The 19,427-nt window shown below is 41.4% G+C and overlaps 1 protein-coding gene across 1 annotated transcript in view; it reads left to right on the plus strand.

The window, feature by feature from the left end:
* Positions 1-19,427, plus strand: part of LOC112248670 (electrogenic sodium bicarbonate cotransporter 4-like) — a 54,404-nt gene that overhangs the window by 16,870 nt on the left and 18,107 nt on the right. The window contains exons 2-11 of the mRNA XM_024417891.2: positions 7,081-7,210; positions 7,628-7,788; positions 8,322-8,477; positions 8,769-8,849; positions 11,427-11,482; positions 12,874-13,031; positions 13,471-13,558; positions 13,906-14,060; positions 14,239-14,367; positions 19,148-19,322. Coding sequence (XP_024273659.1) covers positions 7,081-7,210; positions 7,628-7,788; positions 8,322-8,477; positions 8,769-8,849; positions 11,427-11,482; positions 12,874-13,031; positions 13,471-13,558; positions 13,906-14,060; positions 14,239-14,367; positions 19,148-19,322 — 1,289 coding nt within the window. The remainder of the gene's footprint in view (positions 1-7,080; positions 7,211-7,627; positions 7,789-8,321; positions 8,478-8,768; positions 8,850-11,426; positions 11,483-12,873; positions 13,032-13,470; positions 13,559-13,905; positions 14,061-14,238; positions 14,368-19,147; positions 19,323-19,427) is intronic.

The following is a 19,427-nucleotide window of genomic DNA, read 5'->3' on the forward strand; positions in this document are numbered from 1 at the left end:
ATAAGATCTGGTGCAACTAATTACCTTCAGAAGTCACATAATTAGTTAAATAAAGTCCACCTGTGTGCAATCTAAGTGTCACATGATCTGTCACATGATCTCAATAGATCTGTTCTGTTCCTGTTCTGAAAGGCCCCAGAGTCTGCAACACCACTAAGCAAGGGGCACCACCAAGAAAGCGACACCATGAAGACCAAGGATCTCTCCAAACAGGTCGGGGACAAAGTTGTGGAGGAGTACAGATCAGGGTTGGGTTATAAAAAGTATCCGAAACTTTGAACATCCCACGGAGCACCATTAAATACATTCATAAAAAAATGAAAGAATATGGCACCACAACAAACCTGCCAAGAGAGGGTCGCCCACCAAAACTCACGGACCAAACAAGGAGTGCATTAATCAGAGAAGCAACAAAGAAACCAAAGATAACCCTGAAGGAGCTGCAAAGCTCCACAGCTGAGATTGGAGTATCTGTCCATAGGACCACTTTAAGCCGTACACTCCACAGAGCTTGGCTTTATGGAAGAGTGGCCAGAAAAAAGTCATTGCTTAAAGAAAAAAATAAGCAAACACGTTTGGTGTTCACCAAAAGGCATGTGGGAGACTCCCCAAACATATGGAAGAAGGTACTCTGGTTAGATGAGACTAAAATTGAGCTTATTGGCCATCAAGGAAAACACTATGTCTGGCGCAAACCCAACACCTCCCATCACCCCGAGAAAACTATCCCCACAGTGAAGTGTGGCAGCATCATGCTGTGGGGATGTTTTTCATCGGCAGGGACTGGGAAACTGGTCAGAATTGAAGGAATGATGGATGGCGCTAAATACATGGAAATTCTTGAGGGAAACCTGTTTCATTCTTCAAGAGAATTGAGACTGGGACGAAGGTTCACCTTCCAGCAGGTCAATGACCCTAAGCATACTGCTAAAGCAACACTTGAATGGTTTAAGGGGAAACATTTAAATGTCTGGGAATGGCCTTGTCAAAGCCCAGACATCAATCAAATCAAATCAAATCAAATTTATTTATATAGCCCTTCGTACATCAGCTGATATCTCAAAGTGCTGTACAGAAACCCAGCCTAAAACCCCAAACAGCAAGCAATGCAGGTGTAGAAGCACGGTGGCTAGGAAAAACTCCCTAGAAAGGCCAAAACCTAGGAAGAAACCTAGAGAGGAACCAGGCTATGTGGGGTGGCCAGTCCTCTTCTGGCTGTGCCGGGTGGAGATTATAACAGAACATGGCCAAGATGTTCAAATGTTCATAAATGACCAGCATGGTCGTATAATAATAAGGCAGAACAGTTGAAACTGGAGCAGCAGCACGGTCAGGTGGACTAGGGACAGCAAGGAGTCATCATGTCAGGTAGTCCTGGGGCATGGTCCTAGGGCTCAGGTCCTCCGAGAGAGAGAGAGAGAGAGAGAAAGAGAGAATTAGAGAATGCACACTTAGATTCACACAGGACACCGAATAGGACAGGAGAGGTACTCCAGATATAACAAACTGACCCTAGCCCCCCGACACATTAACTACTGCAGCATAAATACTGGAGGCTGAGACAGGAGGGTTCAGGAGACACTGTGGCCCCATCCGAGGACACCCCCAGACAGGGCCAAACAGGAAGGATATATTCTCAATCCAATTGAGAATCTGTGGTATGATGTAAAGATTGCTGTACACCAGCGGAACCCATCCGACTTGAAGGACCTGGAGCAGTTTTGCCTTGAAGAATGGGCAAAACTCCCAGTGGCTAGATATGCCAAGCTTATAGAGACATACCCTAAGAGACTTGCAGCTGTAATTGCTGCAAAAGGTGGCTCTACAAAGTATTGACTTTGGGGGGGTGAATAGTTATGCAATCAAGTTTTCAGTTTTTTTGTCTTATTTCTTGTTTGTTTCACCCCAAAAAATGTTTTGTATCTTCAAAGTTGTGCAACCCCCCCAAAAAATCTATTTAAATTCCAGATTGTAAGGCAACAAAATAGGAAAAATGCCAAGGGGGAGAATAGTTTCGAAAGCCACTGTATATGCTTATAAGGCCAATGCCATTATTTCATATTATATGATTTTATAGTTATAATTGAATTTAGCTGAATAAATTATATTCTGGAATTGGTGGAAGTGTGCGTATGAAGTGGCTATGTTGATCTTAGAAGAGATCATTTAAAACAGCCCCTATATGCTACAGTGAATTTATAAACTATTTAGACCACTTGACTTTTTCTACATTTTGTTACGTTACAGCCTTATTCTAAAATAGATTTGTTTTAAATGTTCCTCATCAATCTACACACAATACCCCATAATGACAAAGCGAAAACAGGTTTTTAGAAAGGTTTGCAAATGTATTAAAATTAAAATAAAAAACAGAAATACCGTATTTACATAAGTATTCAGACCTTTTGTCATGAGACTCGAAATTGAGTTCAGCTGCAGCCTGTTTCCATTGATCATCCTTGAGATGTTTCTACAACTGGATTGGAAATTCAATTGATTTGGCATGATTTGGAAAGACCCACACCTGTCTATAAGGTTCCACAGTTAACAGTACATGTCAGAGCAAAAACCAAGCCATGAGGTCGAAGGAATTGTCCGTAGATCTCAGAGACAGGATTGTGTCGAGGCACAGATCTGGGGAAGCGTACCAAAAAATGTCTGCAGCATTGAAGGTCCCCAAGAACACAGTGGCCTCCATCATTCTTAAAAGGAAGAAGTTTGGAACCACCAAGACTCTTCCTAGAGCTGGTCGCTCGGCCAAACTGAGCAATCAGGGGAGAAGGGCCTTGGTCAGTGAGGTGACTAAGAACCTCTTAAACTCTACATAGAGTCAAATTAAGTTCTTTCAGGGACGTCGATGTGTCTGCTTGGGGGGGGATATACACGACTGTGATTATGATCGAAGAGAATTCTCTTGGTAGATAATGCGGTCAGCATTTGATTGTAAGGAATTCTAGGTCAGGTGAACAAAAGGACTTGAGTTCCTCTGTTGTTTAATCATAAGGCATACACCCCCGCCCTTCTTCTTACCAGAGAGATGTTTGTTTCTGTTGGCGCGATGCGTGAAGAAACCAGGTGGCTGTACCGACTCTGATGACGTATCCCAAGTGAGCCATGTTTCCGTGAAATAGAGAATGTTACAATCTCTTATGTCTCTCTGGAAGGCAACCCTTGCTCGGATTTCATCTACCTTGTTGTCAAGAAACTGGACATTGGCCGAGTAGTATGTTCGGGAGCGGTGTGCGATGTGCCCGTCTACGTAGCCTGACCAGAAGACCGCTCCTTCTGCCCCTTCTGCGTCGCCTTTGTTTTGGGTCGTTGGCTGGGATCTGATCCATTGTCCTGGGTGGTGGACCAAACAGAGGATCCACTTCGGGAAAGTCGTATTCCTGGTCTTAATGTTGGTGAGTCGACGTTGCTCTTATATCCAATAGTTCCTCCTGACTGTATGTAATAAAACTTCAGATTTCCTGGGGTAACAATGTAAGAAATAATACATTAAAAAAACAAAATACTGCATAGTTTCCTAGGAGCGCGAAGCGAGGCGGCCATCTCTGTCGGCGCAGGAAGTTACACTGTATTCTATCTATTTCATCTTAGCCTATGTCGCTCTGTCATTGCTCATCCATATATTTATATATTCTTAATCAATTCCTTTACTTAGATGTGTGTATTAGGTATCTGTTTTGGAATTGTTAGATATTACTTGTTAGATATTGCTGCACTGTCGGAACTAGAAGAACAAGCATTTCGCTACACTCGCAATAACATCTGCTAAGCATGTGTATGTGACCAATAAAATTTGATTTGATTTTATGTTTTTCAGCGGCAGGGACTGGGAGACTAGTCAGGATTGAGGAAAAGATGAATGGAGCAAAGTACAGAGCGATCCTTGATGAAAACCTGCTCCAGAGCTCTCAAAACCTCAGACTGGTGTGAAGGTTCACCTTCCAACAGGACAACAACCTTAAGCCCACTGTCAAGACAACGCAGGAGTGGAATCGGAACACCTCTCTGAATGTCCTTGAGTGACCCAGCCAGAGCCTGGACTTGAACCCGATGAAACATCTCTGGAGAGACCTGAAAATAGCTGTCCAGCGAAGCTCCCTTTTCAACCTTACAGAGCTTGAGAGGATTTGTAGAGAAATGGGAGAAACTCTCAAAGTACAGGTTTGCCAAGCTTGTAGCTTCATACCCCAGAAGACTCGAGGCTGTAATCGCTGCCAAACATGCGTCAAGAAAGTACTGCATAAAGGGTCTGAATACTTATGTAAATGTGACATTTCCGTTTTTTTATACAGTTGCAAAAATGCCTATAAACCATTTTTTTTGCTTTGTTATTATGGGGTATTGTGTGTAGATTGTTTCCAAATGCACTATATATTTAGAGTTATTTGGCAACGTTAGTTGTGAAGAACAAACCATATATGGTCTGCATGATGCTACTATGGGCTATTGATAATTTGAGAAAGCCCGAAAAAAAAGCTTGTGCTTTGTTCCTTGCCTCAGGCTGCACAGATGTTTTCTCATCAAGTGATCATATTTTCACCCATCAGGCTATTCTGAATTTAATCTTGTCTTTGCTAATATGTCATCTGAATGCACTCCAACATCAAATGGAGGCCGCAGGTCCGTTTTTCCGTTTTTCTATGATGCCAGATAGCCTACTTCGGTGCTTAATGTGAGCAGCTGATAAATATAACAACACTTATTTCACTTCACACATGAGCATGCTATGGTTGTGCGAGAGGTGATATTCCGCCCAAACTCTGTATGCCATTGGCTCTCCAACCCTGTTCCTGTAGCTACCCCAGTGCTTAATTTGGGAAACCAAGTGAAATCTGTTCGGGAACATCGATAGTAGCATGTTTTCGCAATGAAAAAATTTCACTAAACTATTGACTGCCCGTCTGCGTGCTCGTGGAAGGAATAGAGGAGAACGAAGGAATACTGTAAAGGAGATTGAGGAGGAGATGGAAACGCACGGTGGTGAGATCTTCTGTGGCTAAAGGTGTCTGTCCATTAATTATGAAAATATACTCATTTCCCTAGTAGGCTATTCAAAATCAAATTCACTATAATTTCTAATTGTAAACTACCCTACACAATCAATGAACTAACAGTATCCCCTAGGGCTGGCTGTTCTCTCCCAGACTCTTGGATAGAAATGTTGGAGTGTAGCGTAAGGTAACCAATCCATCCAATGTGAATAATAATACAGTCCACACTCAAGGCGAATACTCACATTTGTTTACTTTTGGAGTAAAGGATAGACCAAGTTTGTAGCAAAGACATCTTAAAGCAGTTTTGTTGCGTGCTTTTCTGCTATGCGTAATATGTTTTAGGTTATGTATTGTGTAACAGCATCACAATAATAATTTGAATTCATGTTTTTCTTTCGTGCTTGGGCTCACAAGTCTATGCATAAGCTCCAATAGGCTATGCATGAGGTGTATTTAATTAATCATCACCTTAGATGCGCTGTCCATTTCGTTTTGTTGTGTTAGACTTTGAAACAACATCCGCAACGACCATGTTTTTCACTCAGTTTCAACCTGCTTTTGAACTTTCTTCAAATTGATCATCACAGTGAGGTGAGTTTTTAAAGCATGATACTTTTGCTTTGATGTCAGAGTGGTTAGAGGGACAATAGAGCACTGAGTACCAGGTCATTAACAACCCGATTGTGGTTAGGGTACTATCAATGCATGTCCTGAGTGCATAAGAGATTACCTTAACTCCCGTGGAATTTTAGAGGTCATGACTCCCGGTGTGATGGTAATACTGTCAATGCAACAGCCCTATTCTTATATGGCCTAGTTACAGTTTTGACATAAATCGGCTTGAAAATCTATGGCAAGACTTGAAAATGCCTGTCTAGCAATGATCAACAACCAACTTCACAGATCTTGAAGAATTTTTAAAGAATAATGTGCAAATATTGTACAATCCAGGTGTGCAAAGCTCATAGAGACTTACCCAGAAAGACTCACAGCTATAATTGCTGCCAAATGTATTGACATGTAGTGGCTAGGGTTGATTATTCTAAATGGCCACTTCTATAAACACCTACATACAGGTTTGGTTTCTTATGGGTTTCCATAGATGTGGCATTTTATCATCTGGAACCTTAGCGACTACATAAGTAGAAATTATAGCTCTACTAGGTGTCTTCCATCAAGCGCCATAACCTGTCCTAATGAGTTACTGACACCATTTTTACCCATAACCCCTCATTCTCTATTCTTACAGGTCAACCATAGGTGTCCACCTGGTGTCACAATAGAATCCATAAAAGGCTTCTAATATACATACCGTATTTAACATAATGAACAGTTTACATACATTCCTCTACAATAATAAGCATTCTCAATAGATTTCTATATCTTTCATAAATCAACCCAAATAAGTTGCTAACATCGAAACGGTTCTAACACTTACGTAAATGAGATATTTCTGTATTTCATCTTCAATAAATGTGCTAACATTTCATTATGGGGTAATGTGTGTAGATGGGTGAGGGAAAAAAAATCAATGTAATCCATTTTTAATTCAGGCTGTAACACAACAAAATGTGGAATAAGTAAATGGTATTTGAATACTTTCTGAAGGCACTGTTTGTCAGGTTACTGAGTTAGCCCGAGCATTGACACCTCGTGGTAGAGATCAAGCCCTCTGGTCACAGATGTTCCTGTAGGATTGATAGAAATGCTGTCACGCTCAAGATCAGATCACTGCCATTGAAGTGAAGGGTAAGACAGAATGACACGTTTTTAAACTTGCTGGTCCAATTGATCAGCTTCATTTTTCAGTTTACCAACCCTTCATCCCTGTCTGTGAGGAATTATAACAACCCAGTAAAAAATTCAAATATTCAGCTTGACCTTTTAAATATTAGGAAATGTAATCATCACCATCTGTTGTTGCACCACTGCTTGAAACTCCCCGCTTAATAAGTGGGTTCACAGGGAAGAGATTAAGCATGTTTATATTTCAGAGCCATAAAAGTCAAAAATTCTCCAGAGTAAATATGAGTCTGTCAAGCAGTGATGATGTCTGACGTGTGTGTGTTTGTCCCAGTGTCTCCTGCAGCGGAGCGTCTCCGCTATATCCTGGGAGAGGATGATGACATGCCCAACCCCACCCTCTTCACTGAGATGGACACGCTGCAGCAGGACGGGGACGAGCTGGAGTGGAAAGAGTCTGCTAGGTGACTTCTGACCCATAAATTACACACACACAGACATACAGAAACATAATAGAAACACACGCCAAAAGCCAGCCTTGACAGCCAATATCAAGTCTGTCAAGTTCGTGCCAAGAGGTTGACGGTCTATGTTATAGTTATAGCTATGAACTTCTGAGTCACCTGTATTGTAGACTCATTTATATTTTAACGTGCGTATGGTGATACCAAAAGTACATTTCATAGAACAAATTATCCCATTCCTTTAGCATAGACATTCCAGAACCCACCAATTTTGTCATGCATTTCATGTTTATTATGAATGTCTGATTGTTAGCATGTGTCATTCCCAAGACAAGCAGTCAGTGTTTACATCATACCAGTTTGACGTGAGTGATTTGTCCCTTCCAACTCATGCCCTCTTTCTGACCTGGGGTCCAGGTGGGTGAAGTTTGAGGAGAAGGTAGAGGACGGAGGGGAGAGGTGGAGCAAGCCCCATGTGTCCACCCTGTCCCTGCACAGTCTGTTTGAGCTCAGGACCTGTCTACAGACCGGCACTGTGGTGCTGGATCTGGAGGGATACTCACTGCCTCAGATAGTTGGTGAGCATCACAAATTCCCCTTTACAGAGCGCTAATGCATGTGTAGCCGATGTGAAATGGCTAGCTAGTTAGCGGTGGTGCGCGCTAATAGCGTTTCAGTCGGTGACGTCACTTGCTCTGAGACCTTGAAGTAGTGGTTCCCCTTGCTCTGCAAGGGCCGTGGCTTTTGTGGAGCGATGGGTAACGATGCTTCGAGGGTGACTGTTGATGTGTGCAGAGCGTCCCTGGTTCGCACCCAGGTCGGGGCGAGGGGACGGACGTAAAGTCTATGCTGTTACACATGCCAAATAAGTGTTGTGTGATACTTACCTAATGTTTAGAGATAGTACTGTTAACAATTTCAAGTCTCTGTCACAAATGACAAGGAGAGTTTTTCCCCTTCTAAGAACAGTTAGCCTAGTGTGTGCAGTGTATTTCAGTGAGGCTAGCAGCATCCAGTAGTTGACAGGAAAGGCATTATGGTACCAACAAGGAAATTAACTGTTGGTTGTGAGTGATACTACAAACAGTACTAAGACAATGTTCTCCTGCAGATGAAATCATTGAGCGGCAGATAGACGAGGGCATGTTGTCTCCTGACCTGAGAGAGAAGATCAGCTTTGTCCTCCTGAGGAAGCACAGGCACCAGACCAAAAAGCCCATCCACCGCTCTCTGGCTGACATGGGCAAGGCCAGCGGTGGTGGTGCCCGTGAGTGTCCCTCTGCTCTATGGTCAAGAATGGCCATCGGTATCCCTATACACATTATAGTACTGCCGAAGGTTTAAATTTGTAGCCTACGTATACACATAAATATATATATTATGCCCACTGCACAGGCTTTCTTACACTTTCTTTAATTGCAAATTATCAACCACAAAAAATGTATACAGTCCTCTCAGTTTTATTCAGTTGAATTAAATAAACTTTATCCCCAAGGATAAATTATAGTCTATCTTCTTAAACAGTCTCCTGTCTTCCTTACTTGAATTTCCTCCTCAGCTCGTAGTCCAGGGGCAGCGGCCGCATTCAACCGCTCCACAGAGGACCTACGCATGAAATCAGGAGGCTATGGTCGTCTGCGTGAGTCTCTCTCTCATCATCTTTCTAGAGCCTGTCTGTTTCTTTTTCTCTTTCTATCACGCTCTCTTCCTGTGACGCTCTTAAAGATGCACTCTGCAGAAATCGCTCCTCCATTTCCTAAAATTCTAATAGTTTGCTTAATTTCAGTTTATTTTACTAGGCAAGTCAGTTAAGAACAAATTCTTATTGACGGCCTAGGAACAGTGGGTTAACTGCCTGTTCAGGGGCAGAACGACAGATTTGTACCTTGTCAGCTCAGGGATTTGAACTTGCAACCTTTCGGTTACTAGTCCAACACTCTAACCACTAGGCTACCCTATGACAAAACAAGCAAGGATAGTGTAGAGAATCATTGTTCCATCTAAACGCTATGAAATATATTTTCCATAACTGAAAATATAGTATTTTCAGCTGTTTGAAGCTGGTGTACAAAACCAAAAGTAAAAGACGCAAAAACAAAACTTAAGAACGGGAAGCATATAGCATATAGAAACTTGCTTTCAATGAGACTAACAGATCTAGAACATACATTTCTATGTGAATTTGGTCGGGTCACCCAAAAAGTGACATATTTTAGCTTTTAATATCAAATTATTTGCCGCTCTCTTTTTAGATGTGTTTGAAGCGATATAGAATACTACAGGGTTCTCCCTAAAGAATGTACGAGAGGCGTAAAAAATATACAGTACCAGTCAAAAGTTTGGACACACCTACTCATTCTAAGGGTTTTCTTTATTTTTTACTATTTTCTACATTGTAGAATAATAGTGAAGACATCAAAACTATGAAATAACACAGAATCATGTAGTAACCAAGAAAGTGTTAAACAAATCAAAATATATGTTATATTTTATTTTCTTCAAGGTAGCCACCCTTTGCCTTGATGACAGCTTGGCACACTCTTGGCATTCTCTTAACCAGCTTCATGAGGTAGTCACCTGGAATGCGTTTCAATTAACAGGTGTCCCTTGTTAAAAGTGAATTTGTGGAATTTCTTTCCTTAATCTGTTTGAGCCAATCAGTTGTGTTGTGACAAGGTAGGTCACAACACAACAACACACAAATGGATTGGTCTTTACCCTATTTGGTAAAGACCAAGTCCATATTATGGCAAGAACAGCTTAAATAAGCAAAGTGAAACGACAGTCAATCATTACTTTAAGACAAGAAGAACTTTGAAAGTTTCCTCTAGTGCAGTCGCAAAAAACATCAAGCGCTATGATAAAACTGGCTCTCATGAGGACCACCACAGGAAAGGAAGACCCAGAGTTACCTCTGCTGCACCTCAGATTGCAGTCCAAATAAATGCTTCACAGAGTTCAAGTAACAGACATATCTCAACATCAACTGTTCAGAGGAGACTGTGTGAATCAGGCCTTCATGGTCGAATTGCTGCAAAGAAACCACTACTAAAGGACACCAATAAGAAGAATAAACTTGCTTGGGCCAAGAAACACGAGCAATGGACATTAGATCGGTGGAAATCTGTCCTTTGATCTTATGAGTCCAAATTTCAGATTTTTGGTTCCAACCTCTGTGTCTTTATGAGATGCGGAGTAGATGAATGGATGATCTCTGCATGTGTGATTTCCACTGTGAAGCAGGGAGGAGGAGGTGTGATGGTGTGGGGGTGCTTTGCTGGTGACATAGTCAGTGATTTATTTAGAATTCAAGGCACACTTAAACAGCATGGCTACCACAGCATTCTGCAGCAATACTTCATCCCATCTGGTTTGCGCTTAGTGGACTATCATTTGTTTTTCAACAGGACAATGACCCAAAACACACCTCCAGGCTGTGTAAGAACATTTTGACCAAGAAGGAGAGTGATGGAGTGCTGCATCAGATCACCTGGCCTCCGCAATCTCCTGACCTAAACCCAATTGAGATGGTTTGGGATGAGTTGGACCGCAGAGTGAAGGAAATGCAGCCAACAAGTGCTCAGCATATGTGGGAACTCCTTCAAGACTGTTGGAAAAGCATTCCAGGTGAAGCTGGTTGAGAGAATGCCAAGAGTGTGCAAAGCTGCCGTCAAGGCAATAGGGTGGCTACTTTGAAGAATCTAAAATATTACATATATTTTGATTTGTTTAACACTTTTTTGGTGACAACACGATTCCATATGTGTTATTTCATAGTTTTGATGTCTTCGCTATTATTCTAAAATGTAGAAAATAGTAAAAATAAATAAAAACCCTTGAATGAGTAGGTGTGTCCACACTTTTGACTGGTACTGTATTTTAATTTTATTTGTTATCTTATAATTTTATTTGGCCATCTTTTGCTCTAGATTGCAGGAAATTGCAGTTACAGGTGTTAAAAAATGAAAAAACCTCAGAGTCCAAAGGGGGGCATTGACCCCTCCTGGCCTCCTCCCCAGCCATACTCAGCAGCACCTGCTTGTTAAAAAAATCCAGAGGAGAAGTGATAATATGTAATTCTCTTCAGGTCATGAATTCATTTCATTTGAAGAAGAAAAACTCAGTTGATTTGCACGTGTCTTTGACACATAGAACACTCTCCATATCCTCAACATTGATATGATCAATTGTTCATATGTACTGTGTTGCTTTACAGGTCATGCCCATAGTAGGAGTATGAATGACATTGCAGACACTCTGAGCACAGACCAGGTGACCCACTAATGCAACATTACAACTCAGCAGGCTCAATTCATTCAAACATCCTTGCAGAGCGAAACTGCAGGTTTTACAGAATTATTGTCATAAAATAATTTAGGTCTTATAATCTAAGTTAATTTAGGGTAGTTACATTACTTAAAATGTGCACTTCCTCTGTGCAGAAATTATATTAGTTTTCCGCAACGATGTTTGATTGAATTGCAACCAGAGTGTTTGTAGGAATTCATATTCCTTCTTTTGCAATGGCAAAACGTGTTGAGTTTGTGTACACATACAGTATGTGTTTGTGCCGAATTTTCAATATCCATTTAACCAGTAAATGTGCTGAATTTTACATGTACATTTTAATTAAGTGTGGCAAGCAGATGTATGCTGCAGAGGATTTGTATTGCAGTTGTATTTCATTGTTGCCATGGGAACCCGATGAGAGTCAGCATTGTTATAATTCTCATAAAATATTTGATTGGGTTCGTTTTAAGTGTTGGTGTCACAGAGCAGTTGGGAGCAGGCTGCTTCACAATTCAGTCTTTTCTTAGGGTGATTTAAAAGGAGAATTTAAACCTAGTGAGACAGACGGTCTCCATTGTTAGCAGGGTTATTATGCTGTGAATGATGGAGGATGGGTCAGGCGTGTTGTGCTAAGCATTGGGTTAAAACGGATGCCTCTGACAATATTTATGCCCAAATAATTGTCTTGAGATAATGTTCTGGACAAATACGTTGAGTTTAACTCAGTAGATATGCAAATTAATACATCTCTGGGTACTTGACTGTTTCTGCATCTATTTGGCTAGCGTAACGCAAAAACAGACTGGCTTCCAGGCTATCCCAATGTTTTTAAACTACCCTCACTGTTTAGTCTATGGTTGAGTGGTTTATACTACACGTAGGGGCATACATACATGCAGTAAATCATGTACCAGTGTGCTAGTGATACTGTTGGCCACGTTTCCTTCACACATTCAAGTCCCAGGCTACATTAATTAGAATTGACGCTCAGAGACCAATTTTGTTATCCAGCAAAAACATATGCTGCCAGAAGAGTAGTGAGGTGAAATGTAATTATGTTTTTCAAACAGATCATGGAGTGGATAGATAGAAGCCTAAAGGCATTGTTAGAGCACAACGACAATGTCAAGAAGGATAAATCTATTATATGCACATATTGTATGGTTTCACTGTCATATTTGAATAATTTATTAGTGTCATATAGTGATATTTATCTGGGTATATAAAAAAACTAGGACTTGAACTTGAAGATATGATGCAATTTCACCTCAAATGTGTTTTGTCAGTTATGCTGACAAGAAATCCAGTGTCCATACCATACAGTATATGCCATGATGTATCAACTATTTTTGACTCCCTCCCTCCCTCCATAGCTAAGGAATAAGTTCATGAAAAAGATCCCTAGAGATGCTGAGGCATCAAATGTGCTAGTGGGTGAGGTGGACTTCCTGGATAAACCCTTTGTAGCCTTTGTCCGCCTGGCACAGGCCACCACTCTGGGAGGACTTACAGAGGTTCCTGTGCCCACCAGGTAATGGCTGTCTGCCTGCCTGTCTGACACATGACCATGTCTGTTCATATTACCCTTTATTCCTCTCTGTCTGTTTATCTGTGTGTTTCTCTCGCTCTCTCTCTCTTCTTGTCTGTCTCTCGTTTTTTTCTCCGTATTTGTTCTTATACCCATGCAAATGTATTTTGTGAGCCCTAAACCATTTTTAAGGTGTCTATTTTATCCACACTACCTAATCTAACCTTGGTTGAATGCACTGACTGTAAGTCGCACTGGATAAGTTTCTGCTAAATGACAAAAATGTACAAAATGTGGTCTGTGGTCTAACATACTTTACACATACTGTAAATAGTTGCTGCCTTACTTTCTCCTTTGTGTCTGTTCTTATGCCCAAGTGAGCACATCTTTTGACATTTTGTGAGCCGTTGTTGAGGTACCTTTTTTCCCCACACTACCACAGATTCCTGTTTATTCTGTTGGGGCCCACAGGAAAAGCCAAGTCCTATAATCAGATCGGTCGAGCCATAGCTACTCTAATGGTGGATGACGTAAGTGTCTGTCAATGCTTCCTTTTTTTTCTTGAATACAGATGACATGGAAATACAGGCTTGATTGTCTGGCAACTTGAGTCAGCCAAAAATGTGTGGACTTCACATACTGATAATGAGGCCACCATGGCTTGCTGTTGGTAACGGTCAGCCTTTCCTGTCACTATCATGGGGAAAAAACATTGAATGTCAGACAGGCAACAGCCTGTTATTTCACCATAAAATACAGGTGTTTTAAACAGAGTCCCACCATGGTCATAAATTAGGAACAGTTCCCAGGGTTTGTATCCCATTACTAATAGTAATAATAGTAATAATTTCTCTTTCTCTCTCCCCCCCTCCCACAGCTCTTTAGTGATGTGGCGTACAAGGCTAGAGATCGAGAAGATCTGATTGCAGGTATAGATGAGTTCTTGGATGAGGTGATTGTGCTGCCGCCCGGCGAGTGGGACCCCAAAATCCGTATCGAGCCACCTAAGAAGGTGCCCACGGCTGACAAGAGGTTGGAGTCATATTTAGGTTTTATAATCTAGTTTAATCTATGTTAGTTCCATTACCTAATCATTTCCCCACATTTAAAAAAAGTCACCTCTAAGACCCAGATATGAGGTCCTTCTCAGTATTTCTGTCATCAACACTTCCCTTCCCTCACTTCCTGTGTGTATTCCCTCTGTTTACAGGAAGTCAGTGCACTCTCTGAATGAGCTGGGTCAGCCAAACGGTACGGCGGGAGGAAGTGGAGGCCACGCTGAGGATGAGGAGATGCCAGTGGCTCACGAACTGGGAGAGGAGCTGGCACACACAGGGAGGTAGGCTACTGGTTGAGGACTGGGATTGACATCTTTTACATGTACGTTAGGAGACTAGGAAGAATGATAACATGAAAGGAACTGGGTCTGAACTGGGATATCGAGAAATGCCACTGAGTGAATTGAGATATGAGGTAGAGTACTTGAGTGGAACTGGTACTAGAGTTGGCCTTTAAAGAGACATCTAAATGTGCTTGAAACCTCCTGTCTCTTGTTAATTCACATTGGGAACATTCACCCAGTGGATGGATTAGGGACAGATCACAATTTACAATTTACTTTTTTTTTTGCTTTGGGGAGGGTTGTGTATTTTTTTTAAATTGGGCACAGGGGAGGGTAGTGTGTTTTTCCCTGGTTTACATTTGCTCCTTTGGAGGTTTTACTATATCATTTATTCCATCATAGACACATTTCCTCATCCGCTTGCATGCGCCTCCCCAATAGAAAGGAAGGTGTTTTGGTACTTCCCATATGCATTGTGCTGTTCCGTGTGCAAATTTTTACTATACCACAGGTCAGTATATTCTAACAGTCTAATGGTCTATCCTGCCCTCTATCCACCATTCATAGTGACAATAGTGGTAGGTGGATAATTGTCCAGATCTGAAATAGGCCAACGAGCAATCATAACACACATAAAAACATTCAAGTCTGCATCAATTTTTTATATGAATCGACAGGAGCAAATAGGAATAGCTGTCACGACTTCCGCCGAAGTTGGTCCCTCTCCTTGTTCGGGCGGCGTTCGGCGGTCGACGTCACCGACCTTCTAGCCATCGCCGATCCACTTTTAATTTTCCATAGGTTTTGTCTTGTCTTCCATCACACCTGGTTCCAATTTCATCAAGTACATGTTGTGTATTTAACCCTCTGTTCCCCCCCATGTCCTTGTCCGTAATTGTTTGTTGTAGTGCTTGTGCACGGTATGCTGGTATGTACTGGGTTTTGTTTGACCCATCTATTGTATTATTCTGTTGACGGTGGTTTATGGTTATTAAACACAACCGTTGTGAATCCGTTTCCGCTCTCCTGCGCCTGACTTCTCTGCCGCCAGTAGCGTCGCATTACAATAGCTGATAGGCAGTGCAGAGGCCAGGTGCATCATTGCGCATGAAAGAACAGTGAAGACATGAGACACACAGCTAAAAAAATCTCCCCTGTTGATCTTGTTTAGGGACAATACAATGATTCTACCTAGACTAGCCTACAACATCACAATGCAATGAATAATTGCATTATTGTTTAAAAGTGAGTACAACATTCTATAGCCTACTCTCGGCTGAAGTGAAAATGGAATTTGAATAACAGACCAGTTGTGGGTCCACTCAACAGTTTAGAAGGTCTAGAAAGACACAGTAGCAGGCCAGTCTGGCTGTATTTTTACTTCTGATACTGAATATGCTGTCTGTTTCACATCATCATTCTCCCAAGTTGTCCTATAATAATGTGGCCACATATACTCCCAGCAGGCCCAATTATTCAGGAAAGCTTATCACATGCTCAGCCTCCTCTCCAATCCGAGCGGCTATTCCTCGCACACCTAGAACCTAACACTTCAATAGAGCCTAAATATTTATCATTTAACTTTTAAAATATATGACTTTTTATATGTGGCATAAACACAGCCAGTCACAATGTTTTAATCCGAGTAGGCTACTTCAAAAGTCTCCTGTCCGGCATGTCCACAATCAACCAAAATGTAATTCCAGCGTCCTCAAAATGGATCGACATTAACCAGGTTTCCATCCAACCTTCTTATGCGAGTAAAGTAGCCTACGTGTCTGATAAATGTCACTACACCATGGGAAAGCATGCGGTTTATGAGCCTACAGATTAAATCAATTATGATGAACTTCACAGGGTGGTGAAAGTGCACAGTGATGAGGTCGATGCTCCTTTCAATAAATATTGAGGGTCTTATTTGATGTGCACTACGTATTTACACACAGACTTTTATCTGCAACAAGTCAATTTGACGGAAACACAAGTCTGATGGGAAAATGCTCCAGGGTTTCCCTTCGCTGGTAATTGCTGGCATTTGGCTGGTAAAAAATAAAAAGCTGATAAATAACATTGTAGCAGGCCAAATTGTCCAGGAGATGTTGGTTGTCTATCATAGCCGACACCCCGAATTTGCGCTTCAGCGCCATTCTCTCATGCCTTGCGTACACATGTGCCTGCTTCTGAGGAGAGAGAGCGCAAGAGAGGAGCCTTGGCCTAGGCCACCGTTGATTGCAAAGATGGAGGCCTTTTTCATTGACGTAAAACCAAAGTTAGAGAAAGAGTATGCCTGTAGTGAAAAGAGGGGGATATAATGTTTTAATATTGTAGTGGACTAAGATGAGAAGAATGCAGTGTACTGTACGACTCCTTATTTAGGTAGGATTCAATTATAAAACTTACATTTATTTATAATAATTCGTTTTTTAATCCTTTTTATTATTATCATTGTTATTATTGTAAGCCTATTTACTGAACAAAAATATAAACGCAACATGGAACAATTTCAACGATTTTACTGAGTTACAGTTCATATAAGGAAATCAGTCAATTGAAATAAAGTAATTAGGCCCTAATCTATGGATGTCACATGACTGGGCTGGGGAGCAGCCAGGGGTGGGCCTGGGAGGGCATAGGCCCACCCACTTGGGAGCCAGACAGTTTTTCCCCACAAAAGGTCTTTATTACAGACATAAATACTCCTCAAATTCATCAGCTGTCCGGGTGGCTGGTCTCAGATGATCCCTCAGGTGAAAAAGCCAGATGTGGAGGTCCTGCGCTGGTGTGGTTACACATGATCTGCGGTTGTGAGGCCGGTTGGACATACTGACAAATTCTCTAAAACAACGTTGGAGGTTTATGGTAGAGAAATGATCATTCAATTATGTGGCAACAGTTCTGGTGGACATTCCTGTAGTAAGCATGCCAATTGCAGCATGCCAGTTTTATATGTTGTAAAACTGCACATTTTAGAGTGGCCTTTTATTGTCCCCAGCACAAGGTGCACCTGTGTAGCGATCATGCTGTTTAATCAGCTTCTTGATATTCCACACCTATCAGCTGGATGGATTATCTTGCAAAGGAGCAATGCTCACTAACAAGGATGTAAACACATTTGTGCACAAAATTTGAGAGAAATAAGCTTTTTGTGCATATGGAACATTTCTGGGATATTTTATTTCAGTACATGAAACATGGGACCAACACTTTATATGTTGTTGTGTTTATATTTTTGTTCAGAATATTAATTTAAACCAGTTCTTTAAATATGCAAAACCTGTTTTGTTTAATTCTGTTTAAACATTTTAATTGGCTAAATTCCATTAGATCTGTCTTTTTTAATTGTGTGCCCCATATATAGTTCAAGATAAGTTATAAGTAGCCTATGTCTGTCATTTGTTGGGTATGGTAGGCACTTGCCTTTGTTGATAGCCTAACTGCTGCAATATAGCCTATTCAAAACTTTTATGAAGGTTTAAATCAGTTCACAAGTTTGCAATTTGATGAACAGAAATAGATAGACATCTGTTACAAAACACCAAAACGTTTAATGACATTCAGAGATTTTCAAGCCAAGCCTTTGATCCTGGTTAAGCCTCCAAGGTAGGGAGGGATGTGTTTTCTGTTTGTCTATTTATTGTGGTGTTGAAAACACAACCCATGTCGGTATGTTTTCGTTATTGGTTGTGTTGGTGGAAAATTTGTTGCAAACAGTATATTTTATATAATTATAAACATGAAAAAGTTGAAAATCTGATTTTCCCCATAGCTGTTCATTGTCTGCAACTGGCTCTGATTATGAAGTAATGAAACATGCAGGGAGAGTGAGCTCTTGTGGTGGTCGGCGAACCGTCAATCTTCTGGCTCATAGCCCTGCGTGGCATCGACTGGGCAACAAAAGCAAAGTAGATATCCACGTTGATAAGCACAGGGTCGCTACAATTATTGTTATTTGTGGTCGTAAAACATTATTTTGAGTTAATTCTATGAAGGTGGAGGGTGTTCAATTTATTTTACAGTACAAGGTGAGGGTCATATGAAAATATTTTTGACGCTGGGGAGGGGGGTGCAATTTATTTTATGACACCTTGAGTTGGACCCCTCCTGGTCAGGCGTTCAGTAATATACTCTTAGAAAAAAGGGTTCCAAAGAGGTTCTTCGGCTGTCCCCATACGATCATTTTTTGGGGGGGTTCCAGGCAGAAACCCTTTTGGTTCCATGTAGAGGCCTCTGTGGAAAGGGTTCTACATGGAACCCAAAAGAGTTCTACCTGGAACCGAAAGGGTTGTACCTGGAACCAAAAAGGGTTCTTCAAAGGGTTTTCCTATGGGTACAGCCGAATAACCCCTTTAGGTTCTAGATAGCAAAATCCAAGAGTGTAGCCAAGATAATCTCGTCTCCATTCCTCATCGGCCTGATATTATAGTTTTAAATCATCATCGGTTCAATTGGCCCATCCTGTCACTGTGAAACGACAGACAGACTGAAATGAAGTGAGTCCGTGTGATGCATAAAACAGGTGATAATGAATTTCAAACAGAGTATGTGCACCACCCTTACCAAAGTGTTTGTGTCTGTGACAAGCACTTTGTGACAATTGCTGATATATAAGCTGGCTTTATAAAATATATTTGATTGATTGACTGTGTCTGGCACGTTCTGCGTCATAACCAGAGGGTTTGTGTCTGTGCCTGTGTCCGTGACAGGTTATGTGGAGACCACAGTGTTTGTAGCTGTGTCAGGCTCTGCATCATTACCAGAGTGTCTGTGTTTTTGCCAGGTTCTGCGGAGGTCTGTTCCTGGACATGAAGAGAAAGCTGCCCTGGTTTCCTAGTGACTTCTACGAAGGCTTCCATATCCAGTCCATCTCTGCAGTCCTCTTCATCTACCTGGGCTGCATAACCAATGCCATCACCTTTGGAGGCCTGCTGGGGGATGCCACAGACAACTATCAGGTAGAGCTGATGTAGCTTGAACTCCAGAATTGTTGTGCTAACATTCTACCCCTTGTAATCTGTGTCAAATGGCAATAAGTTTGGCATATTTACGGAGTAAAATGA

The sequence above is a fragment of the Oncorhynchus tshawytscha genome, linkage group LG04 (assembly GCF_018296145.1).
Source record: "Oncorhynchus tshawytscha isolate Ot180627B linkage group LG04, Otsh_v2.0, whole genome shotgun sequence".
Lineage (NCBI taxonomy): Eukaryota > Metazoa > Chordata > Actinopteri > Salmoniformes > Salmonidae > Oncorhynchus > Oncorhynchus tshawytscha.